The sequence below is a fragment of the Macaca mulatta genome, chromosome 1 (genome assembly GCF_049350105.2).
Source record: "Macaca mulatta isolate MMU2019108-1 chromosome 1, T2T-MMU8v2.0, whole genome shotgun sequence".
In the NCBI taxonomy this organism is placed as follows: domain Eukaryota; kingdom Metazoa; phylum Chordata; class Mammalia; order Primates; family Cercopithecidae; genus Macaca; species Macaca mulatta.
Genome location: NC_133406.1, coordinates 58,955,944 through 58,981,367, shown reverse-complemented (window position 1 = coordinate 58,981,367; position 25,424 = coordinate 58,955,944). Strand labels below are relative to the sequence as shown.

General features: G+C 52.3%; 1 protein-coding gene across 2 annotated transcripts in view; it reads right to left on the bottom strand.

The window, feature by feature from the left end:
- Positions 1-2,843: 2,843 nt before the first annotated feature.
- Positions 2,844-25,424, bottom strand: part of PKP1 (plakophilin 1) — a 49,474-nt gene continuing 26,893 nt past the window's right edge. The window contains exons 3-15 of one of the 2 annotated variants that reach the window (XM_078002648.1): positions 22,590-22,984; positions 19,394-19,538; positions 18,310-18,517; positions 17,292-17,469; positions 16,241-16,303; positions 15,736-15,850; positions 14,005-14,160; positions 12,950-13,126; positions 11,543-11,696; positions 10,996-11,182; positions 10,323-10,407; positions 7,296-7,402; positions 2,844-6,083 (exon numbers count right to left, since the gene is read on the bottom strand). In XM_078002648.1, the coding sequence (XP_077858774.1) occupies positions 7,328-7,402; positions 10,323-10,407; positions 10,996-11,182; positions 11,543-11,696; positions 12,950-13,126; positions 14,005-14,160; positions 15,736-15,850; positions 16,241-16,303; positions 17,292-17,469; positions 18,310-18,517; positions 19,394-19,538; positions 22,590-22,984 (1,938 nt within the window). In that variant the 3' untranslated portion in view covers positions 2,844-6,083; positions 7,296-7,327. The remainder of the gene's footprint in view (positions 6,084-7,295; positions 7,403-10,322; positions 10,408-10,995; positions 11,183-11,542; positions 11,697-12,949; positions 13,127-14,004; positions 14,161-15,735; positions 15,851-16,240; positions 16,304-17,291; positions 17,470-18,309; positions 18,518-19,393; positions 19,539-22,589; positions 22,985-25,424) is intronic. The other variant, XM_015120414.3, reaches the window with a different exon arrangement.

Genomic DNA, 25,424 nt, shown 5'->3' with positions numbered 1-25,424 from the left:
AATTTTAAAAATTAATTCAGCAGCCATAAAACTTCTTAATGGGCCAATTAGAGGGTTTAGGAATGCCAGAAGCCTGAAATCCTTTCTGTGTTTGGGATGTGTCTGCTGATCCACCATCAGTGGGGCTTGTCAGCTCTGACATGCTTCCCAAAGAGACTGGCTTGTCACTTGGTGACATTCATACTCTGCTGAAGTCTGCAGGAAGATGGGTTAGGGTGGAGGATACTGGCAGGAGTCCTTGAGGTATTTTTCACTCTGTGGCCCTGGCCTCATTACCTCCATATTCTAATCAACCAAACCACCATCCCCAGACTAGATGATGCACACTGTAGTTTCTGGCATCTGGTATTCCATCTATCAGAACTCTTCATTTGTTGGCATGTCTGCACAGCGACCACAGCTCATAAGATGTGTAATCTTACGATGCCTCGAGGTGCTGTGCGCTTCTGATTCATTAAAGATTTGGTTATGCACAGTATCGCCTTTGTGTCAGGCCTCTCCGAACATGTTTTAACACTTTGACGACTGGGCAGTCTCACGTGAGTTGACCAGAGCGGACTTGGGCTGGGACACAGGAGGCCTGAGTCTCAGGCTTGGTTCTGCCACAAACTGGCTATGTGACTCTCAGCAAGTCACTTTTTCTCTTTGGTTCTAAGTGTCCTCATCTATAAATTGAAATGTGATACTTTGGGCTCTGCCTGTCTCACTAGAATGAAGCAAAGATCAAAACAGCAAACCAACACCCTAAGGTTTTGAAAGTGAAAGGGGTTAACGTGTGGCCCCCTTCAAGTAAAAAGACTATTGTTTTTATTAATGACTTTCGTTCACTCTTTTCTCCAACTGTGTTGGACGACAGAATGCACTGCATTCCAAAAATGATGCACAATGAATGCTTTCTCTCTCGTGGAGAGAATTGGGTTGCACGCTAGAATACTTCCAAAGGCAACAGGAGGAAATGGCTTTGGGGCTCAGGGTAGAGAGACCTGGAGGCAGCCTGGACATGGAGTCTGGGAGACTCAGCCTCCAGCACCATGAGACCTTTCCCTTGCCACAGCTTAGGCTGCCAGCTGCTCCTGGTGCCTCCCAGTTTGGTCTTGCCCATCTGTTCCTGGACCCTGTCACTCTCACTGGACAGTCCTCTGAAGGGGCCAGAGGGCCTGCCACCCGCTTGGCCAGGGACAGCTGAATTAATACTTCTGTAGCTTTTTGGCACCCCTACACGTTAAGTGCCCCCACATCCCACATAAAATCTAATTTATTTACTGTTAGTTGTAATTTCCCAGTAATTATATCACATGTGGGAATTTTTAGGAAGTGAGACAAGTAATCCGTAAATTGTTTCCAGTTGTTTATAAATAATAGATGTAACAATGGTGGTGATGTAATATTGCATTTTACATTGTAGCATAGTTGCACATAGATTACTATACAGCAGTGGTAGGAACATGCAGTAGGAATGAATGAATCTTGCAAACATATTGTTGAGATAAAATAGCCAGACATAAGAACGGACTTACTGTTGACTGTTGACTCCCTTTACATAAAGTGCAAAAATAGGTGATATTAACCTATGGTGTTACAAGTCAGGACAGTGGTTACCCTTGGGGAGGAGGATAGTGACCTGAAGGGGTCTGAGCAGGGTTTTGGGTGCTGGTAATGTTCAATTTCTCAGTCTGGGTGCTATTCATTTGTGAAGCTTCATTGAGCTGCATGTATTTGCAGTTGTACATGTTTCTGCATGCATGCTGTATTTCAATGAAAGCTTAGCAATCTAAACATTTGTTGATAGTAAATTTGTAACTTGATCTCACGTTTTGGAGCCAATACATATTTTTCAGGTCTCAAAACATTTTTCAGATGTCCCAGGCCTCGTGTATTTAACAGTCTGGGCCACAGATGGGCCATCTTCTTCTTGTCTGTGGTACAGCTCCTTCTCCCCGACCTCTCTGGACATCACTGAACTGTGGGATGGTCCAGGAGGTCAGGGCCATGGGCTGTAGGGGAGGCCTTGCCAGTCACCACCCTTTCAAATTGGGAAAAGCTCACATTCAGCCCTTCCCCAAGCATCCTGACCTTCTCTACCCAGGTGGCCCTGACTGGCACTGATGGCCCACGGTGGTTATGTCCACACCATTACTTGGAATTTACTACACATGCCTCAGTTTCCTTATGCTTGTCTTGTCCCTTATGAGACTTTTGAGGCTGGGGCCCATCACATCCTTTGTTTTTGTGACCCTCCAGCACCCAATACAGAACCCCGGTAGAATAGGCATTCAATAAACATCAGCTCCAGCTGGGCACAGTGGCTCATGCCTGTAATCCCAGTGCTTTGAGAGGCAAAGACAGACGGATCACTTGAGTCCAGGAGTTCGAGACCAGCCTGGGCAACATAGTGAGACCCATAGTGGGAGGCTACGCTGGGAGGATTGCTTGAGTCCTCCAGCCTGGGCAACAGAGTAAAACCCTGTCTCAAAAAGTAAATAAATAAAACTAAATAAACAACAACTCCTTGACCTTCATCTTTGGATTTCTCTTTCCCACAGATACCCTGACCTGGACGGGTTCAGGCTTGGGGACATTTACAAGCTGTGTGACCCTGGGGGTATTTGTTCCATCCCTAAGTCTTGCTTTTATAAATCAGGACAGCAATCCTAGTGTCACGGAGCTGCAGTGAGGCTCAGATGTGCTGCTGTAGAGCAGGTGTCCATGGATAGCGCTGTCCCTGTGCCCTCGGGTGGCATTCTCAGTCCTTGCCTGGTACAGGGTAAGAGGAGATCACGGAAGGAAATGAGTAGCCCCTTCATCCCTCAACAGCACCCCAAAGAATCCACTCCTCGAAAAAGTTCAAAGAAACACTAGCAATTTATTGATTTTCTATATTTCCAAAAAAGCAAATACATTAGTGTGTCACACAAGGAAACTGGGCCCGGCCAGCACAAGGTTCCTCTACAAATATGAAGCAAGGGGAGGGTGGGCTACAGGGAAGCTCCAACATCCCTCACAGCAGCCCTCGGCTTCCCTTCCCTGCCCACCCCAGCCACAGTCTTGTTCCTCCCAGCCAGCTCAGCCACGTTCTGAGGTGGACACTCAGAGAGCAACGGTGCCTCTTGGATCCCCAAGAGGAATGTGGAGTCAGGGCTGCTAGTATGGTCCCCACTGCAAAGGTGGCTGGTGGTCAATGACTGGATTTGTCATTGGCCACCAGCACAGGAGATCCCAGGGTCAGGGTAGGGGCAGAGTCTGTGTCCTTCCTCATTTGGCCCCAAATTGGAACTTCTTATTTTGGGCATTGGCCCTGGTAGTGTGAAGTCAATGTGGACTTAAAATTCTGAGACATGGGCCAGGCGCGGTGGCTTACGCCAATAATCCCAGCACTTTGGGAGGCCGAGATGGGTGGATCATGAGGTCAGGAGATCGAGACCATCCCGGCTAACATGGTGAAACCCCGTCTCTACTAAAAATACAAAAAAATTAGCCGGGCGCGGTGGTGGGCGCCTGTAGTCCCAGCTACTGGGGAGGCTGAGGCAGGAGAATGGCGTGAACCTGGGAGGCGGAGCTTGCAGTGAGCTGAGATTGGGCCACTGCACTCCAGCCTGGGCGACAGAGCGAGACTCCGTCTCAAAAAAAAAAAAAAAAAAAAAAATTCTGAGACATGTGTCGGCTACATGAAGCCTGGCAAACTCCTTGCTCTCTTTCTCTAAGAAAAGCCCCTCTCAGTTTTGCCCCTCTCAAAGTGACAGGCCTGGGTCAGTGGCCCAGGTGACCTGAGCTGGCCTGGGAGGGAAAGAGCAAGGTCACCAAAGTAAGGCCTACCCTAACTGTCCACCTCAGCCCCTGAGGTCTGGAAGGCTGCCTGGTTCCCAGGGCAGGGGCTGGGCCCATGGGGCTCTTCATCCTGTGGGGGTGGGAAGAACATGAGGTGAGGGGCTGCAGGAGGCCAGGGTAGTGCTAAGGGGAAGGGGCATCTGCCTGGGTTGGTAAGTTTCACATGCAGAGCTGCGTTTCCCCTCCCGCCCTGACCGGACTGCACAGCCCCCACCCTGGGGAGCCCTAAAGCCAAGGACTCATGTCTCCGCTTTCCTCCAGGAAAACATAAGCTGCATGAGGACAGGGATGTGGTCTGTTTTCTTCCCTGATGTAGTCTAAGTGCTTAGGACACTGCCCAGCACAGATTGGTGTGCCATAAATATTTTTTAGGAGAAGAATTCCTCTGGGTTCTGATGGTGACAAAGAAGGCCCCAGAAACCTATGCTCAGGACAGTCCAGGGAGACCAGGCTCCACGTGGTTCCCTGAGAGGGAGAGGTGGGCCAAGAGTGGGCCTCCCAGTGTAAGCAGAAGCAAGGGACAGACCCACAGTACCACAGCACAGTTGGCTAATGACCAGGGACACCTCTCAGAGGACAGCATCCTCACATGTCTGGCTTCCCCCATCTCAGTTGTCATACTGTATGAGTCCACATCGGTGTTTTCCAGCTCTGATTGCTGGGGCAAGAGGTGGGTTTGGACTCGGGGGTGGTGCAGAAGAGGAAGAGACTTGGGAGGAGGCTGAGAAGGGGTGGGGAGGAGGAGCATCTTATATTCTTCTAGAGAAGGGCACAGACCAGGAAGTTAATTCCTCTCTAACACCAGCAATGCTAGCATGGAGGTAGAGGCTGGAAGGAGGAAGGCTTGGGAGCGTTGGGCTCTACTCTGTCCTAGTGTACACCAAGGGCTGTCCACACAGGTTTTCTTATAAGGCCTTCGGGAGCCCTCCTGCTACTGCTCGTCTGAAGTGCACATCGTCTGGGGGCTCGATGTGGCTGATGCCCCTAATGGCCCTGTTTATCACATCCCCTGTGGGTTTCACAGAGTGGAGACAGGACAGCTGGGGTCAGGGGAAGTGGAGGATGGCCCCTGGCTGGGATGTGAGCTTGCAAGTACCCTGATATGGCACTTTCCTTTCCTAATCTACCCAAATTCCCCCCCTCCAAGTCTCCTGGGACCCCAAACACTCCCTCACTTGACTCACAGCAGGCTTGGTGGAAATATCTTCCTGGTTAATTTATATACCCCAACTCCATCCCACTAGAAGCTGGAATAGGTATATACCCAGCCCCGCCTGTTCCCCTCTCCACTGGGAATATGAAAACCAAACAGCCATTCCCAGAACAGCTCTTGGGAAAGATCTGCAATAAAATAGCCTTGTTAAAAAATCAATTTTTTACCTTCTTTCTCCTGCAACAAGTAGATTACAAGACCTCTGAATGCGGGGCCTTTGCAGGCTGAGCCTGCTCTGATGGGCACACAGCCCAAGAGGGTGGCAGGCACCATCTTTCAGCTCCTACTCGCCTGAGCAGGCCTCACTTGGCAAAGTATGCGAAAGTGTCCTGCTGTCCTCTGGAGCCCCACACCTGCCCAACCTCAGTCCTTGTGGTGCTGTAGGAGGGATGGCATCATCAGACACACCAGATTTGCCCATGAGATACACCAGACCTCCCTTCCTGGAAAGCAGTCTCATAAGCGGAGAGGCTGGCCCAGCCCGTTACTCCTGCACCCTCGGAGACCGCTGGTAGGAAGCCTGCAGGACCCCTCGGAGGGCCTGACTGCAGTGATGGCCCCCTTGCCCTGGCACCATACGTTTCAGGAACTATGAGCCGCTCACCAAAAAGCACATGTTGTCCTTGCCTATGAGTAAGAAACACAGGAGAGCCCTTTTCGCCACCTTACGAGCTGCAACAAAATAGCTTACCTAGCTTTTTGCAGTTTGTGGTTATGCTTTAAGACACTCACACATACACACATGCACACGCACATGCATGCACACACTTACACTATACACATATATATACCATTTCTCAGAGGAAGAAATATTGACATCACATATAAGCCCCTTTAACTCAAGAAAGCCCCCCCCACCCTCCAACCTCCCTAACTCCCATTGCCTGCCAGTTCCCCCAAGGAAAAAAAATCTAAAAATATTTCCGTTATCCACAGTTTTTAGGTTTCCTCTCAGTTTTTTGTGACCTTTTCCAAATACTGCACAGGATGGACAGAAAACCCCATCCAGCGAGGCCTGAGGGCTTCTCAGCTGGGTCATATCTTCCTGGAAAAGGAGAAAGTCCTCCAGTTAGTGTTTACAGTGAGATGTTTCCATACCACAAGCCCAGCCTGTACTGCCACCCTCTTCTCACATCAGCCCTCAGGTGTGCCCTGGCCTGAGACTGGATTCAGGGCTGCCCTAGACACATTTATAGGTTGCCCTGTGGATTCAGAAGCTTGCCAGCTTTTTCTGCCACCCTGCCCCACTGTCCCCTGTCCACTGTGTTCCTCACTAAGCAAGAAGCTGGTGTTCATTAAGGATCTGCTGAACCGAATCTCTTTCCCCTTTTCCACCTTCAAGTTGTTGCAGCTTGTTTACCAGGAGAGGATATCTGAAGTCTTATTTAACCTTCATCCAGGCCAAAGTTACAGTCCTCTTTCCCCACCAGGGGTTGGGGTGGGGGTGCTGGCAGACAGCCTGGCTAAGAGGTCCCCCTCAGCTCAGGAGACCCTGTCTTGATCCCAGGCTATTTGCAGATGGCTCCACGCGGAGCTGCCTCTGAGGCCCCTCTCTAGGGGTGACGACATCTGGCTGGAGTATCTATTTGTGATTCTCAGTTTACCTGCATAAGAAACACTTTAGATACTCGTTTAAAAATAGACTTTCCTGGATCCCACTCCGGGGCTATTGAGTCAGAATAGCTGGGGTTGCGCCAAATGTGTGCATTTTAGCAAGCAATCCAGATGATTCCAATGAACACTAAGGTCTGCAAGCCTTTCTCATAGGATTGGTTCTGAGTTTTGGGGGCCTAGAATCATCAGCTGGAAATAAACTTGTCCATACTGGGCATGTGCAGAGACTGGAAAGTGAATTATAAAAGGATAAAAAAGTGAGATGTGGATGACCAAGCCCAGAATGACATATTCTAGAACTCCCGTTATCTATATTGTAGAACTCACTGTAGTCCATGTGAATGGCACCACCTGTGTTGTTCAGTGTGCAACCTACACATTCGTACCTAGCAGTCCTGCCCAGACCCTCTGACCCCTCTGACACTCCCAGGACATTATACACCCCTAACGTCCTGAAGGTGGGACAACCCACGTTCCCAGCCAAGCAGTCTACACAACTGCCTGTGTTGTCCAGAGCCGGGTGAAAGGATGCTTCTGTGTCCCTGGGAGCACAGGCCTAGCCTCTGTCTCTGAGACTGGCTGAGGCTGTTGCAGTGGTCCCGGAGGCATCCTTTGCCCTGAGGGTGGGGCGATTGATTCTTACCTGCAAGCCTAACTTGTTTGGACAGCCTCTTCTTAGAATCGGGAGGTGAAGTTCCTGAGGCTGTTGGCCCCAGCTAAGGTCCCCAGCATGTTCCTATCGAAACCTTGCTGCAAAGGGAGAAACAGCAACCAAATGACACAAAACTGTTTGGGGCTTGCTGTGGGGTCAGACACTGCCCACTGCCCTCCCAGAGCATCCTCGGCTCACATAGCCTCCGCTCTTATTGCTAAGTACATGTGTCAGGGCTAAAACCGGCCTCAGTAAATGTGCTACCAAACATAATAACTCTCCACGAGTTGGTGAAATGTGTTTGAACTTCCACTGACACATTTGAATTTCCTACTTGCATTTGCAGAACCCTGAGTCAAGGCATGAGGATTTAGGTTAGTATTATTTTTAAAACAGAGCAACAATCAAAATCAGATTAGAGACGTTGTCAGTTGTTCTTCTCTCTGACCATCTCTATCTTTTTTTTTTTTTTTAAACAATTCTGGCAACAGCTCTTGGGCAGAGAAGACATGCCCAGTGTTTCTCAAACAAAGGAGCAGGGGGCTGGCACTGGTAAGAAGCTGCTGTGCTAGAAGGTTCTATTTACTTGTCTGTTCTCCACCTCCAGCCCCGCTAGCCCCTAAGTGCCTGCTGGATGGAGAGTGAGTCTTGTTCCTGTTATTTCTCCCAGCATACAGCAGGTGCTCAATACATGCTTCCAAGTGAACGTGGACAGCATGATTTGAATGCAGCAATAGGCCCAGGTGCCCTTGAAAAGAGAGTCCTGCTGCCAGCCCTGAGCTCTGAGCACCAAGCCAGCCATCACTGACCTGTGGAAACAGGAGGGGAGATGGCATAGGCGATCCGAAACAGCAGCTGGTTCAAAGCCCTGCTCCTCCTGTCTTTAGGCATGTATTACATGATGCCATTTTTCTTCTGCAGATTTGCATGCTCATTCCTGTCGAGCTTGGCTCATGTCCTGACTCACTGAATCAAGACAAAGTCCTTGGACCCTGATTCCCTATTCAGCAAAATGGATACAAGCCATGTGGCCTGTCTCACCTGTGCTTGTGACAACTCAATGCATGATGGATGTGAAGGCCCTTTGGGAACAGAAGCACCAACTAGATCGTGCCCAGGACGGTTGTCAAGCACAGCTAGAGGGAGGAGTGGAGACTGAATGGGGACGCTGGTTCCCAAAGGCATGTGTAGAAGGGAATTCCCACCAAGAGGGATGTCAGTGGATTCTCTGTGTGTCTTAGGCCAGGGGTGGACTCCATTTGTGTTTTGGGGTAAGCTGAATGCTTTGGACCACCATTACACAGTGGGAGGAAGCTCTCACCAGTCCTCCTTACCTGCCTCCCCGTCTCCCTTTGTCTATCTGGCAGCTGCCATTTGCCAAGCCCACCCCCACTGCAGTGCTGTTGGAAAGGAGCTCTGCAATGTCACATGGAGAACAAGGGCCACTCTTTGCTGTGACCTTCAGATTTCCCCAATCATCTTTGGACACCATGGGTTCATGGGTCTCCCTATTGTCCCCTGCTGTGCTGGAGGAAATTCCTTCTGCCCCAGGCTGCTCAACCGATCCTCAGGCTTCTCTGTCCTCCATCCCTGTCTTTCTCCCTCCTTTGCCTACTCCCTCTCTTCCCATGACAGAGATGCTTGAGTCCCCTCTGTCTTTAAACAGATCTCTTTTTACCCACTCTTTGGCTTCTTCTTCTCCAGGCTAAATTGCAGTGAGCAGCATCTCCTCTCAGCAACTCCACATCCATCCCCACCCACTGCCTTGCCCCCTGCAGCAGGCCCCATGGGGCTCTCTTTGCTTGGCCAGCAGTGCTCCTGAAGGGCTCCAGAGACTTCTGAAGCACCAGATCCAGGGCCTTTCCCAGTGTCCATCCCCTGGTCCTCTAGGTAGCGCTGGGAACTGATGCCCTGCCTTCCTTAGAGCTTCCTCTTCTCACCAGGTCTTCAGCCCCTTCTGGCACCCTACACAGTTCCCCATTTCCCTGGCCTTTGCTCCTTGTCCCCAGCGGATGGTCTTCATATTTCTGCCCTGTCCCTCAAGACTTTTCCATACACATGCATCCCATGGTGGTCTTGCCTGTTCTCATGGCTTCGCCTGCCTGAACAAAGCTCCACTCTGTATGGTAGCTCTGGCCCCTCTGCCAGGGCCCACACCACCTCCAGCCTGGTCTCCCATCCAAGTCTTCCAAACTCAACCTCTCCAAATTGGGATCCCTCTTCCTCCCATCTCAAAGCCTTCTCAGCCTCTCCACGTCTGATCTGTCTTTGTGAATGTAACCATAGTCTTCAAGCTAAAAGCTCCAGCCTAATCAGCCCCACTGCTCCGTTTCTTCCACCTCCTGTCCTTTATGTCCATGCTCATCACTGAGGAATGGGAAAGAAGGGGCCATGTGAAGATGTCCTACAACAAGACCTTATACCCTAGAGGACTCTGCCCCTGGCTAGGTGGGGAGGGGTTGAGGAGGCCAAGGTCACCACAGGACAAGGACAGCAGGCTCCAGGCTTCTCAGCCCACCCTGCCTGGCTCACACGTGTGGGATTAGTCTTTCTAGTGCTGCTTTGATCATGAGACCCTCTATTCAAAACTTTGAATGGCTCCCCGGTGCCAAAAGTGCAAATCCAAGCTCCTCAGTCTGAAATTAAAAGGGCTTTGTAACCTAGCCCAAACCTACATTTCTAGCTGGAGCGCACCCCATGTCCTCAAAAGACTTGTGTGCTTTTTGTCCACTCTGCTTTTCAGTTTGCTGCTAAAGGATCCCACCCCGGGCCTGTCACACATTTCCTTGATTTCCTCTGCCCTCCATGTTCTCAGCACCCCTCGCAGATCCCAGAGCCCAGAGACTTGATCAGAATGTTCATCACATTCATTTTCATGTAGAAGCTGTCTTTGTTTCTCAGACTGTCCCGAAGGGCAGGGGCGTTTCTCCAGTGCCCAGCCCAGAGCCCAGCATATGCCAGGTCCTCTGCTCATGAGCAGGAAGAACCTCAGAAGAGGATGATGTCCTGGGCTCTTACCTGTCTGAGGACACCCTGCAGTTCCTTGCTGGACCACATGTCAGACAGGAGAAGCCGGGCAGCTTCTGCGGCCTTGGGTGAGGCACTGGGCAGGTGAAAAGTGCATTTGTGAGATGAGATTCCAGGAGGCGTGAGAAGGAACACCCTCTTCCCTCCCACCCCCACTGCCAGGGACTGGACACAGGGGAGGCCTCAGAGGAGGCCTCAGGTGTGCAAAAGAGAGAAGCCCCATTGGGGTGTGGTGAGCCTGGTCACCCTACACAGTGGGCACAACCCCATGACCCTGCCCACCTAGAGCACCCCAGGACTCTCCTCAGGGGCCATGAGGGGGCAGTGCTCTTCCACTCCAGTCCCCAGCCTTGTCCTGGGAAGAGGCAGCCCCACAGAATAGGATAAAGTCCCTATTCAGTTGGACCTGCTGCCCCATGCCTCCTGCTGGCCCAGTGTGTTGCCTCTTCCTTCCGTGCAGCCCTGGGGCCTGGATGCTGGACCCTTCGCTCCACGCACTCTCAGCTTCTGGAACTTCTCCTCCATTCAAGCCTCCCCCGTCCCTGGCTCCCCCTGCCCTGGGTGCTATCCCTGCTCCATGGAGAGCTGCGGGACTGCCTCCTGCTGTGCAGGGTGAGGAGGGGCTCTGACTGGGGCGCAGCCTGTGGGAGCACCCCCCGCCCACCTGCTGCGGCACAGGTTGATGATGTTGTTGAGCATGCTGCTGGAGAAGTACTGCTTGGCCAGCTGTGGCTGCGAGGCCATCAGGTTCCTCACGGTGTAGCAGGCCGAGGATAAGATGTCTTCAGAGTTGTTGGTATTGCCAGTGTGGCTGGTGAGGAGCCTGGTCACCTCTGGGAACACCTGGTTCCCTGGGAGAGGAAGGAGTTGGGGCACAGGGTCAGGATGACTGGGGAAGGAGGGGCTGAGGGGTTCCCTCTGGGGCCACACTCTTGGATAGCCTTCTGCCAGGCTCTGAGCCAGGGGGCCCTCAGGGCTTCCTGGCAGCTCAAGCTCAGGGCTCAGAGACCCAGATAGGACTTTTGCAGATCTGCTCCCAGCCCTCAGGTGACAGGCTCCCCACTCCTGTCTCCACACCTGTCTTTGGCCTGCTTCCTTTCCTGGAAAGCTCATCCCAGGGAATGGCTTAAAAGATGACCTTCAAGCAGGCTTTGAATTGCAGAGAGCCTGCCATGTCTCAGCTAGAGGGGGAGGAGAGAGAGGGACCTTACCCATCACTCTGTGCAGCACAGGGTGGCGGGACATGTTGCTCAGGAGGGAGGCTCCAGACCGCACCACATCAGAGTTGCCAGATTGCAGGAGGCGGGCAATTTGTGGCAGGCCCTTTTCCTTCAGCCCAATCAACTGGCTCATGCCACTGGACATCTAAGAGAGAAGGAACAGTTAAGGAGCTAGCCTGTGGCTTCCCCGGCACCATGGCAGGCAGAAAGGGGCAAGGAATCCCAAAGGCAGACATCCCAGAACGCTTTCTCTTTCACGTTGGAAGCACTGGCAGACACAGAAATCTGCTCACATGTGGGTAACAACAGAAACATAGGCTAACATGCACCTCCCCTTTCCCAGCCCTGATCCTGTCTCCCTGATCAGCCTGCAGACCAGATGGGTGGAGAGAGGGAAGTTTCTTTTCCCCTACTCATAGTAACCCAGAGTCAGCTTCTAGACTAACCCAAGTGTCCAACGCTGCTCTCTCACCCCACTGTCTCAGCGCTGCCCCCATTATGTCTCCCCATACTATCTGCCCATGTGAAACTATACGGTCAAGGGTATTTGTCAGTTATACAGCTGGCCTTCTTCTTCCAACTTTCTTACCTCTTTAGAATCCAACACATATTTGTTGAGGGCTTGCTTGAGAAAAGAGGGCTAAGAAAGGGTCTGGGCCCACATGGAGACAGAACTGGGGTCCCCTAGAGGTAGCCCAGTTCACCCAGACCTCTAAGCAACAGAGCCACCCCAAGTGTAACAGGTCTAGGTTGATTTGGCGTTCTCAGAGCTGCCCAGCCTCACTCCTCATGGCCACAGAAGTTCTCTGCCCTTGGTCCACTCTAGTGCTGCTGCTGCTCGGTTCCCTTGTCTTAAGTAAAGCTGGAGAACAGTTGGCCATCTGGCCCATCTCAACTCTTCTTGATTGCAAACAGGTTTCTTCTGGCTTTGCCCCATATCACTGTGCCCTCAAAGCTACATACATTTGGCCTTAACATCTGCACGAATTCTGTCCAGTCTTCTCTGGACCTGCTTGGACCCTAAACCCTCTTTTTCCACCTTTGTCAGTTCAACAAATGGGAAACTCCTTTTGCCAAACACCCTCTCCACCCCATTCCCTAACCTCAAGCAGAACCCAGGAGGCCAGCCAGGGACCAGGAACCATGTGCCCAAGAGGGTTGTGTGGGCATGGACAGAATCCAGCGTTAGTGGGCCCACCCACTCTGCACCCCCCAGCAGCTCCTAAAGGGCAGAGGTGTTTCCCCAGTGCTCAGCCCAGAGCCCAGCATATGCCAGGCACTCTGCTCACGGGAGGCTCCGAAGCCAGGGGACAGGCTGGGGGGAAAAGGAGGGAGCGGAGCCTGGACGGTGGCTGGAGGATGGGGCCACTGCGGGAGAGAAGGTACAGCCCCACTCACCAGCCCCTTGCTGGCTGTCAGGTTCTGCAGGGCACCCGCACAGGCCTCCAGGGTGGCATCTTTCTTGCTTTTGCCCATGAGGTTCAGGTAGGTGCGGATGGCATCTGAATGGTACAGCCAGCCACTGCCCTTGGGGTTGGTCTCTTCCTCGGGCAGGGGGCAGTCGTAGTTGTTGTTCTGAAGAGAAAGAGCAGGTCGGGGGGTCAGTGGGAGCCTCATGAGAGGACACAACCCAGGCATTCTGTCCCTGTTTCCCCAGCCTCAGGGTCGTGGTTCCAGACAGGGTGAGCTGAGGAAGCGCCTGCGGAGGCAGGGAGCCTAGGACAACCCCGCTGCACCCCTTTCCTCTACGCACTGCAGCAGCTCCATGGGATGCAGGAATGGGCCATTGTCTTCCAGACCATCCCAGGATGTGGGAGAAGAGAGCATCCTGGCATCTTGGGAGCTGTGCCCCAGGGCAGCCTTGGCCCAAACCTTCCAGATACGTGGGGCTGCTTTGGGCTCTCCCATCATGATGCTTCCTCCTCTTCCAGACTCAGACAGTAGGTTTGACCCAGCCTGGGCCAACAGGGGTGGTCTGGGACCTGGATTCCACAGCTGGGCCCAGTGAAAGAGGCCTGACTACCCATCCCCGGCAGTCTTCTGCTTCTGGGGAAGCCTGGGAGAGCTCAGGAGATGTTGGGAACCAAGGCCAGAAAGGGTGAGAGTTCTGGCTTTCCTCAGATTCTCAAGGGCAAGGGAGAAGATGGGGGAGACTTGATCCATTATACAGTAAGAAAGACCAAGGCCTGCAAACAGAGGGCTGGAGTTTTAGACCTCTAAGGTGGTCTGAGCCCTTACACTTCCAAGAACAGATTCCCCCTTGTGCAAGATGAATGGCCTCTACTCAGCTCCTGGCATGCAGCATGAGCCCCAGGCCAAGGCGTCAGCACGGGCCTGTCCCTTAGGGCTGGTTTCAGGCTCCAGGAGGGCCCAGAGGAAAGGGCAGATGAAGCACTGGCTCCTGGTGGGATGCTCGATGGGGCGGGCCCTGGCCCTGCCAATGCTGTACTCACCATCATCTTGTCACTCTTGTTGCTGAAGCAGCCAGTGGAGGACTTCTCAGTGTAGGTGTTGCGGGCGTTATACTCCAGCTGGCGGTAGCGGGTGGGCACCTCAGCATCCAGGCGGTAGGAGAGGTTGTGCAGGACACACATACAGTTTTCCACAGACTGGGGACCAAGGAAAGGCATGGGCCTGAGCCTCTGCCCAGCCAGACAGGCTCCTGGCCTACCACCTACCCTAACTAATAAGAGAGCAGAGGCACCTGGGCTGCATCGGGAAAGATGAGCGCAGGCACCACCACACTCTCAGCCTGGAAAGTCTTCCAGGGCTACCTCTGGGACCTGAGTTTGAATCTGTCATTTCCTCGCTGCATGAACTTGACTGGCCTCACTTCTCTGGGCCTCAGCTATCTCAATTGTAAAATGGGACTGCATTCATCCACTTCACTAGGGTATTGGGAAGATGATACAGAGAAAGCACTTATCATAGGGCCTAGCGTGCAGTAGGACTGCTATGGACAACATGCCAATGGGTAGACTGGGATGCTGAAGAATGTGTCTTTTTTCCCAGAACAAACTCCTCCAGAAGAAGCCCCATGCCTCTAGATTCCAAAGCCATCTAGTGCCCCCATCATTCCTTCTTCCTATGGGCCAGTCCTTAGCTGTCAATGTCAGCGGTGCTAAGTCAACAAACAGCAGCACCTGGAACCCAGGGCTTCATCCTGGCATGGGCCCAGATCTTTGTCAATCTCCTTTGGTAAACCTCCAGGACTAGGGTTTGGGGGCAGCAGATTTACCCTTCTAATGATGTTTGGCCCTTGCTGGGGCCTAAGGGAATCTGACTTCCAGGGCTTGGGGTTACATAGGTGTTGGGGATGTTGTGCCCAGAGCAGAAAAGCATCTTGCCAGTTGGAACCAGGCCGAGCAGCCCAGCGTCACTGCTCTCCTCTGCGACCCTGCTGCTGTTTCCAGTGGAGGGAGCAGGAGATAAAATCCCTCCTCACGGAAACTGTGCTGAGAACCCAGATGCTGTGATGCCAGCCAGTCCCCTGGCGGTCTGGGGCCTGCTGGACCTCACTATCTCCTGAGCCACTGTCCTGCCATGGTGGGGACATCTCAGCCTTCTCTTTATCTGCCCTCCACGATTTTGTTTTCTCTCTGTTTGTGCTGTGTGTCCAGAAGTCCAGAGAGGGCAGGAAGGTGACCCTGCCAATGGCTTTTCTGGGAGGCAGTGGGAAGATAGCAGTGGCAGAAAGAGTCTCAGGGGGGACACTAAGCCCTGGGGGCACCAGTATGGATTCCTCGGGGCTGTGGGGCAGGGCACGGGGCCTCAGGACAGGGCTCGGCACCGCCAGTGAAGTGCAGCCAGCAGATACTTGCTGGGAACTTCCTCTGTGCCAGGCCCTCTTCGTGTTTTGCTTATTAACTAATCGAGCCTTTCAGACAACCCATGAGTTGATATGATTATGACCATTTCCATTAGAGTGAAGAGTGAACTGGGGAACAGAGAGATGAGGGAAGCAGCTGCATCGACTACACTTCTAAGTGAGGGAGAGTGGATTTGCATGGGCACGCTGTCCTCAGAGCCCACCCCTGTAGCCACACTGGGCCCTGCATCCAGATGCCCCTTCTACCACCCCTGGCTCTGTGCTACTGTCTTGTCACTGGGCCAGGCCTCAAAGGCACCCAGAAAAGTAGGGGTCTGGGCCTAGGGGTCAGGGTGCCACCAGGGGATGCACTCACCTTGTCGTCACAGCGGCTGGCCGCTACACAGTTCTGGACATAGGCCATGAGGGAATCAATGAGCCCTGAGTAGTTACGCATGGTCTGGCGGCCTGCATCGGCCGAGCTCAGGTTCCTGGGGAAGAGAACAGAGAGTGGGAGAGGGCAGAGAAAGGGGGAAGAGAGAACAGGAAAGGTAGAGACAAGAAAGTGTGGTGTGGGACAGGAAGGAGAGAGAACAGGCAGGGGAGGGGAGGGCAGAGAGGAGACGACGGGGTGGAGATTGGAAGTTGTAGTAGGAGGAAGGAAGGAGAAGAGGAAAGGGAGGAAAGGAATGAAGGGAGGAAAAGATGAAAAAAGAAGGAAAGAGAAACCATTCAGCCAATTCCGCCTGGCCCTGGCCGAGGCTGAAATGAGGGCTCATTTGCACTCAGTTCTTCTCCTCCTTCACTCTGCCCAGTAACTTTATAACTGGCAATGGCTCCATGTGGCAATGGTCCCTCTGCAGCTGCAGCCCAAGGCCCACACCCTGCTACTAGCAGCCGTTTGTGGAACAAGAGCCAGAAGCTCCCACATGCCCAGTCTCTTTCTGTGGGGCAGGAAGAAGCTCTGCTGATGCTGGATCAGAAGTGGAGCTGGGGGTGGCCAGGCTGGGCACCAGAAGCTCTCTCTCCACCCAAGCCGTGTTCTGCCCCTAGCAGTAGGCTCATTCCCAAGCAATCTGGGCTCATCAGCCTGGTGCAGGTGGGGTGTGGCTGCTATTGCTACCAATAGCACATCAACCCCATAAAACTCTTAATTACCCTCACTTTTCATCTCCCCAGCCTCTCTGCTTCCTGGAGGCTGCTACTGGAGGCTGGCAGGGAGAAACACAAGTTGAGACACAGAGGCACATGCCAGCTGCACCCACCACTCTGGGGGGGGGGCGGTTCTCAGGAGCTGGGAAAGACAACTCCCATTAAAGCGAGCTGGGACCCTAAAAGGGATCCTGCTCCAGGGTTCCAAGCCCTGTACAAGCCGCCCCTCCACACCTACCCCTCTCGCCAGCTTGTAAACCTCTGGTTCTAGAACAAGCCCTCCCACCAGCCCCACAGGAGCTTTGCCACACCCTGGTACGGAACTTAGGCAACTTTGGGCAAAGCAGTGCTATCTTCATGCCAATGAACATGGCAAACAGTTTTAACACCACAGCTGGGAAGTGACTCATTAGCAACCCATCGGTAGACTTTTGTCTAAAAGAACACTCTTCAAGATAGCACAAGAAATGCATTTTTTCATGGGGTGGAGGAGGGAAATGGTTGAACCAGTTTGGATATTCAGATCCAGGCATTTCACACTCAGATTCCTGATTAATGTCCGCTGCATTCTCTCAAAGCGGGTGGTAGGGTCCTGGGCCTTATCCAGATCCAGGGAAGTTAGGAAGGTCTGAGTCCCTGTGTCTTGCAGCCTGCCCATAAGAGCGAGTGCCAGGTTGTCTGTTATGTTCTATGCACTGGCTGAATGTTGTCTGAGATGGGGCTGTCTGGGGAAGGACCCGAGGCTGGCACAGAAAGACCCCATGTATCTTCTTCTCTCACCTCAAGCAGCCTGTGGCATTGAAGAAGACCTCAGGGTCCACCACTTCCCGGGACATGTTGCTATTGCCATCGCACCAGCCAGAGAAGGGGATGATGACGCGGTCGGCCAGAACAGGCAGGGCGTCGGCAATGAGCTCCTCCTTCAGCTCGTCAGTGGAAGACAGGTTCCAGAGCAGTCCTGGGGGGCAGAGACCATCATCCCAATTTGTGCCAGGCTTAGGATGCCCTAGGGACCGAGGTAACAGCCCCAGCCTGGACTCTAGCAAATGGGCCCTACTGAAATGTCACCTTCCAGGTAGCCCTGGTCTATAGAACCTATTGTCTGACTGTTTCATGAGACCATTTCTCAATGTTCCAACCAGACTGAAGGTTCCTTGAGGGCAGGGAACATCTCAGAGTTCTCTGTCAAGGCCAAAATTATGCATGTGGAAAGTGATCAAAAAACGTTTGATTGATCAGTGGTTTTTAGTGTAAATTTTGGCACTTGGAATCTTCTAACGCAGTCTCTTTTCCATCTAAAAGTTATTCCAGAAATACTTATCAATTGTTACTCTGTACATGGTCTGATCTTCCCAGTCCAATTCTAGGTCTTCATGGTGACCTCTTCCTCTTGTGCCCCCGACCTTGAGTGCTTACCATATTTCTTGAACACAGCGTAGGTGCTTAAGACCTGTTAACCCCTTCCCCCTTCAGTCTTACTCTCTTTCCATCACCTGGGAATCCCAGGGCTTGTGGAATATGGATCTTGCCTGGACATCAGCCTTCCTCCTTTTGCTCTTTAACCTCAAAAAGATGGTGACCCCTTGTGTGTGTGCACACCACCCAAGGTCACCCTCTGGACACCCCTAATTGGTCCAAGGCCAGTGTCACTAGACTCTCAGGATATTGGCCCTGGGTCAAATCTGTACAGCTGTGTCTTGGCCCAGCCTGGAGAGGTTGACTTGCACCCCAGTCTGGGGCCATAGCCAGTGGCCTTGCACAGCCCCCACGCTGGCTCTCCATGGCTGTGGCGTCCTACCAGTCAGCTGCTTCTGGATCTCGGCGTTCCCAGTTCTCCTCAGGAGGGTGACTGCCTCGCGGATCCCATTCTGCCTCCGGGTCTCCAGCTTGTTGGTGGTGCTCCTGAACACCAGGTTGCGCAGGGCCCCCGCCGCGGCCTGCTGGACGTTCTGGTTGGGGCTGCGGAGGAGGTCCACCAGCTTGCAGATGCCTCCCAGCTGATAGACCTGCCAGGAGAGAGTCGCCACACTGCCTGGTCAAGGGAGATGAGGCTGATCTAGTTATTGTCTACTCAAAGCTGATTTTTTTTTTCAGACCAAAAAATCTATCAGTTCAGAAATATTCAAGTCTACCAAAATAAATAAGCAGTGTGAGGTCATGATAACTGACCCAGACCAGGAGGCAAAAGACCTGGATGCAGATCCTAGCTCCCATATCCTAGCTCCCATATCCTAGCTGGGAGACCCTCAGCTAGGGTCCCTCCTCTTTCCTGAGTCCTGCTTTCTTCCTCTGGAGAATGATGGTGAGGACCTGACAAGAAAGTGAATGTAAATACATTTCAAAACCCTAAAGCAGAACACAGACATAGAAACGGATACGATCTTATCCGGGACTCTGGGAAACACGTTTCTGACTACATCCTCGGGCTGAACTGAAGAGCCCTGTAGTGTCCTTCCCACCAGCAAAGCTTTGGAGGCATCAACAGGCCCTGTTTTCTACCGTAAAATGCCTGGAGAGAGAAGGGGAGTGGGAGAGAGGAAGCGGGTAGGAGGGCAGGAGTTGAGAGGTGGGGAGCAGTCATGTTCTTTAGTGGGATTTGAGAAAGGGGGTTTCTGTTGAACCTATGGCTGGCATTGAAGTATCTCTTCCACGACCAGTGGAGGAAGTGTACATGCCTAATGTCCACTTAAACAGAGGGCTTTGCTCTGCAGAAAGTTAAGATGCCCAGCTCTAACCTTGGGCAATGTGAAGGCCCCTGGCAGCTGGGCAGGGCAAGAAGAAGCCAACTGCAGATGCCCCCACCCATCTCTAAGAACAGAGTCAGGCTGATACACCCAGGCCCTGCGCAGGCCCACCAAGGAGGAAGGTATGCAGCAAGCTACCTGTTGCTTGGCAGATTCATCCTGGAAGCAGGTATGCTGGATGTAATAGGCCCCAATGGCCTGGTACTTCTCATCCTGGGAGCTCAGGTACTGCACAGCCTTGGGGATGGTCAGCCCACTGCACTCGATGTCCTCACTGCAGATCCTGTGAAGAATGGGCAGTGGGGGTAGTTACAGGGTGGGCTGGGAGCCCTGCTGAGGGGGCTCAGAATTCCTCCTGGTACCCTAAGCTGCCACAGCCTAATCGCAGTCTGGGCCCACCTGGAGAATACCCCTGGGAACGGTTCCTCTCCTCCAGAGAAGGGAAAGCTACACCCACTGGATGTTGGGTGGATTTGCCCCATGTGAGAATAGTGAACCCCTGGATTTGCCCCATGTGAGAATAGTGAACTGGATTTGCCCCATGTGAGAATAGTGAACCCCTGGTCACAGTTAATGTCCAAGCAGGTATGTTATCTCTGCACTGAGGAAAAACTCCTCCCTATTCCCTGAGGGGAAGCTTCCCACCCACCTTGCCATCTCTCTTGTTTGTGCCTGGTATTAGGAAAATGGAAGACAATGGCCATGATCCCATCCATCCATCCATCCATCCATCCATCCATCCATCCATCCATCCATCCATTCATTTGTCTATCCATCCATCTATCCATCCATCCGTCCATGCATCCATCTATCCACCCATCTGTCCATACATCCATCCATTCATCCATCCATCCAACCATCCATACATCCATCCGTCCGTCCATCTATCCATCCCCAAGTCCAGCTGGGCTTACACAAAAATTTTCACATCTGTCCTTTCTTCCCATTCTTACAGCCACCAATTTCCTGATCTTGATCACTTTAATGGCAGCAAGGGACTGCCATATTTGGCTTTCTTCCTCAAGCTCCCCCATCTAAAATTCTTACCCTTTTTACTAGATAAGTGGTCCTAAAACCCTGTTCACTGTGTTGTTCTCTAGCTCAGAAACCATCAGTGGCTTCTCCATGCTTCAGGTTCAAGTTTAAACAGCTTAGCCTGATATCCAGGGGCAGGTATTGGGTTGAATCATAGGAAATGTCTGTAGTCAACCTTTTTTGAGCCATAAAACCAGACATTTCATATGTTTTAACCTAATAACCTGGCTGCACTATGAATATTCCCCAGCCCCTATCCAGGGTCTGCTCCAGCAAGACTGTCCCCTTCACTGGACCCTGGCCAGGTCTCAGGCATGCCTCAAGGCACGCCACTGGCCCTGCTGAAGCCCCACCTCTGTGAAGCGTTCCTAGGGAAGGGAAACCTGTCTTCTAAGAACCTCTCCAGTTCCCTTGGTGTAGAGTCACAGGGTGGTGACTGGCTGTGTCCAGCATTCAGAGAGGGAGCCCTCTCCTCATGCTTTGACATACCTGGTGGTCAATAAATAATCATGGTTTTAGCTACAGCAACCCAACTTCATTTCTAAGAAAACCACCTGAGGAGCAGAGCTCTCTGGCACTGAGTTAGTAGAACTGTTGCCTGCATTGAGAGAAGGTCACTGCATTCATCAGTAAAATGGCTTGACACTCATCCCTTCCATATCTCACCTAGAACCTCCACTCAGGGTCTCTGGTTGGGGCAATGAGCTGAAGCCAGAGGCTGCCCTGATCAGCCTCTAAGAGAGAGCGGTTTCTAAGTTCTTCTCCAGATCATCCTAAATACGCCTTACAGCCTTCAAGTAGTTAGGAAAAGTCTAGCTCTACAATGGGGTCCTGCTTATTTTCAGAACAGTGCGGTATTGGTAGGGAAGAGCACAGGATGGAGAGCCAGCTGTGTGGCCTTGGACAAGCTGCTTAACATCTCTGTGCCTTGTTTTCTCCTCAGGAATATTCATGCCTGCCTGGTGAGGGGTGTGAGGATTAAAGACAAAGAATGCAAAGCTCCTGAGGCTCTCTGAAAAGGAGTTAATTGTGTAACTCCAGAACAGCTCTGGGTTGTCCCTATCAGGGTTGCTGTTCCCTGCACTCGCCAAAGAGTCTGGCATGTAGTAGATGCTCGGCAAACGTCTGCCAAACAAATAACAATGAGCAGTAGGTGGTGATGAAGGACAGTTCAAAGGTTCAGGGAGCCCCCAGCACTGAAGGGCAGGCTCAATGCCACTCACAACACCTCTGCGTCTATGGTTCCTAACGGCGCACCCCATTCGGTGTCCTTTATTCCCTCTGGGTGATGGCCATCAACATCTATGCACAGGAGTTGTGCTCCATTCTGTAGCACTAGATCATGAAGCCCCATGAAGTCCCTCAGGGTTTTTGTTGTTGTTGTTGTTTGTTTGTTTGTTTGAGACAGTCTCACTCTGTTGCCTGGGCTGGAGTGCAGTGGCACTATCTCAGCTCACTGCCACCTCCACCTCCTGGGCTTAAGTGATTCTCTTGCCTCAGCCTTCCGAGTAGCTGGGACTACAGGTGCCTGCCACCATGCTTGGCTAATTTTTGTATTTGTTTGTAGACATAGGGTTTCATCATGTTGTTCAGGCTGGTCTCAAACTCTTGAGCTCAAGCACCCTCTACCCACTCCTGCCTCAGCCTCCCAAAGTGCTGGGATTACAGGTGTGAGCCACCACACCCAGGCCATGTCCCTTAGTTTTTATGTCTATTCATCCTATTTGTCTTTTGGATTTACAGGTTATGTTTTAGGTTATGTTATAACATAACCTAAAACCCATTCTTTTCCCATCGTCCGTACAGGGGCATATTCCTTTGCTCTCTCAGAACATGGATAGAGATTTACATACCTAAGATCAGAGGTTCTCAAACTCTAGTGTAAATCAGAATCACTGAAGGGCTTGTTAAAATATGCATTGCCGGGCCCCTTTCCCAGTGTTAGGGTGGGTCCCCACATGAGCATTTCTAACAAATTCCTGGGTGATGCTGATGTTGCTGATTGGAGGAACACACTTTGAAAACCATTAACCTCCCTCTGTTCATAAACTGTGACCTTTAAAACCTACACAGTCGATGTCTGTTTCAGCTTCACTCTAAGAACTTCTTGAGGTCAAGGGCCCATCGGGCCAGGTTCTCCCCATCAGGGAGTCCATCACATCAGGGACAATGAACTCCCCAGGGACAGATGCTATGTCTCTCCTGTCATCCCAGGAGATGTTTGCAGGGTGCAGTCAGGCTAAGGGTGTGTCTCCCCACTGGCCCTCCTGGCTCCCCAACCCAGCCCAGCAGCACTCACTTGGAGCTGGCCCTAGAGTGGCTGAAGGACAGGTCCTTATTGCAGGAGATGGGCGGGACATACACGGGGTCCTGCTTGGAGGCACAGGAGGGTGGGCGCACAGGGCACTTCTTCACGGCCTTCTGACCACTGCAGGTGCTGTAAAAGCTGTAGCGGTTCTGGGTGGTCTTGTGGCCCTTGCTGCCCAGCGTGCCCTTGCGCAGGGTGCCCCGTGGGTCACAGTAGAGGTCGGGCTCACTGCGGCTCGCCTTGATTTTCTGCATGAAGCAGATGTCACTGCCTGCTCCGGTGGTGTTACAGCTGCCCCGGGGATAGTGTCGGCTCCAGTTCTCCATCTGGCTGTAGGAGCTGAAGCGCCTGTTGTCAGGCTCCCGCTTGAGGGTTCCATTGTAGATCTGGCCAGGGAAAGGGAGAAATAGTTCAGTCAAGGTTCCTAAATGGTGGTCCTGGATCCAGCAGGGCATGAGATACAGCCCTCCCCAGCCCCCATAATAACGCTCAGAGAATCCCAGAATGTTTGGCGTGGAAGGAACCTGAGCCATCATCTGATATATTACTTTTCTGACTGCAGACTGTGACGCATTATGGATTATAAAGTCAATTTAGAAGACTGTGACCATCATTTTTAAAAAGATGGAATAGAATAATATATCCTGGAATATAAAATATCAGAGTGCAGTGCAGGTAGTAAAGTCACACATTGTTTTGTGAAACAGTGTATGGGTACTGGATTGCAACATACAATGCATTTATTACTGTGAATTGCTGTCAAAAAAGTTTGACAACCTCTGATCTAATCCCACATGGTACAGTCCAGGAGGGGGAGTTGGAGGCCCAGAGAAAAGTGACCTTCTAGTAGTCACTCAGTGAGGAAAGGATAAAACCCAGACTTGAGCCTGGGTCTCCAAGCCCTATGCCATTCCCAGACACCAGCAGCTTCTCACATAGCCAGCCTTCTTTGGCCCCTTATACTCAGCACACAGAAACTTCTATTCTGGCCAGACTGTTTTCTACTGTTCTTTTCTGCTAGACTCTTCATCTTGCCTCCCCTCTTCCAGGGCAAGAAGCAAAGGGTAACAGATCACCTCAAAGGCCAAACAGGGACAATATTCCTGCTCCCTGGGCCCTTTCACAAGGGACTGTGAGCTAGGGGCCTGCTTGCACACATGGAGGCAGGCCTGGGGCTGCAGGGTTGGGTACAGGGAGGGCCTCCTGGGCTTTGTTGTCAGGCTGGCAATGGGGAGAAGCCTGGGCAGAGGCTCAATTCAGCATGAAAACATACAACAGACAATGAGGTGCCCCAGGGGCTCTGTGTGAGCCCAAGTGGGGAGTTGGCCTCCTTGGGACGAGCCTGTGAGGTTGGAGACTTGGTGAGAATTAGCTCTGGAACAGAACTCTCCGAGGAGGACTTTCCCAGGAGCTCACAAGCTGGTGGGTCTGACCTGCTCCAACTTGTTCTCAGAGTAGGGGATCAACATCGAGTCTGATAAAAAATGTCTTCACACAGGTGCTGACTTGGGACTCACCTTTGCTGGGATGGGCCAGGGCCAAACCCAGCAACCCAGGGCCTGCCTGCCCACCCCTGCCCCTCCCTGAGAGAGGGGGGGGGGAGAGAGAGAGAGAGAGAGAGAGAGAAAGGAAGAGAGACAGAGAGAGAGAGTATATGTGTGTTTAGAGGAGGTCGTTAGGCAACTGGGTAATTCCCTTCCACACCAGATCTAGCCATACAAGGCTGGGGAGGGGCTGACACTCAACTTGGTCCTTTTTCATCTCTGCAGGGAGTCACAGACAGCAGGAAACTCCCATGGTTTGAGCTCCCAGAAAGACTGGGTGTCAAACCACCAGTCAGAAGTTGCATCCAAAACTCAGAAGCCACAGACTGTTAACCTTGGCAATGGCCTGCTCATCTCCTTCATCCACACACACAGCTGTGCACTCAGGCAGGCACAATTTTCTTCCCCAAACTGGGTCAAACCAACCTACCCCAAAGAGAACTGGTGTCTGGTTGTTGGGAGAGGCATAGATGGACAATCACAAGGCATGGGGAGAGGAGCTGGGCAATTTTCTGAGCATCTGGGTATGGAATGCGTGTCCTGCAGATTACAGGCAAAATATGCCATGAAAGCCTTTATAAATGGCCACACCCTCCATTCTCCTCTCAGGGGAAGGAAGGTGGCAGATGACAACACGGAGGGGGAAGCCCAGCATTGCCAAAGGGCGAAGAGCCAGCTAAGCCTTAAATGGAAACACAACAAGGAGCACCCTTGTTCTCCGTAAAGGACACGCTTGGACGTCATCTCAGACACCTGATGAGAAGCCCAAACGCTCATCCTGGCCCAAACCCAGCAAAGATGTGATCATGCTGATTGAGCCTCTCAGTGGCTTTGGGCTTTGCTTTCGTGTGCTAGGAAAAGGAGCAGCTAGCAGCCTTGCCAAGTCTCAGCCAGGGTGGGCTGCCCACAGGAAATGCGCACTGGCTGCACCCACAGGGGAGCGGGCAAGGTAGGGAAGGCAGGGACGTCCCCGTAGGACTGCATTTCCCAGCCTCCCACCGTCAGCCACACCCCAGTGGCATCACGAATTCCTGGGAATTCCACCCCAGCTCCTAGTGTCATGGTGCTGGTGGGCTGTGCTGCCTGAGGACAGCTGAGTATGACTCTTTCCAATCATCATGGCCTTTTGCTGTCACTTTGACGAGCAGGAGTAAAGTCTCCTCTCATTAGACCCCATCCTCCCCAAGTACCATGAGGGGGCCTGGATTCCCTCCAAGGCATGAGGAGGTGAACTGCTACCAGCTCTCCCTGCACAAATGGCCTGGGACCTGAATGAAGCCTG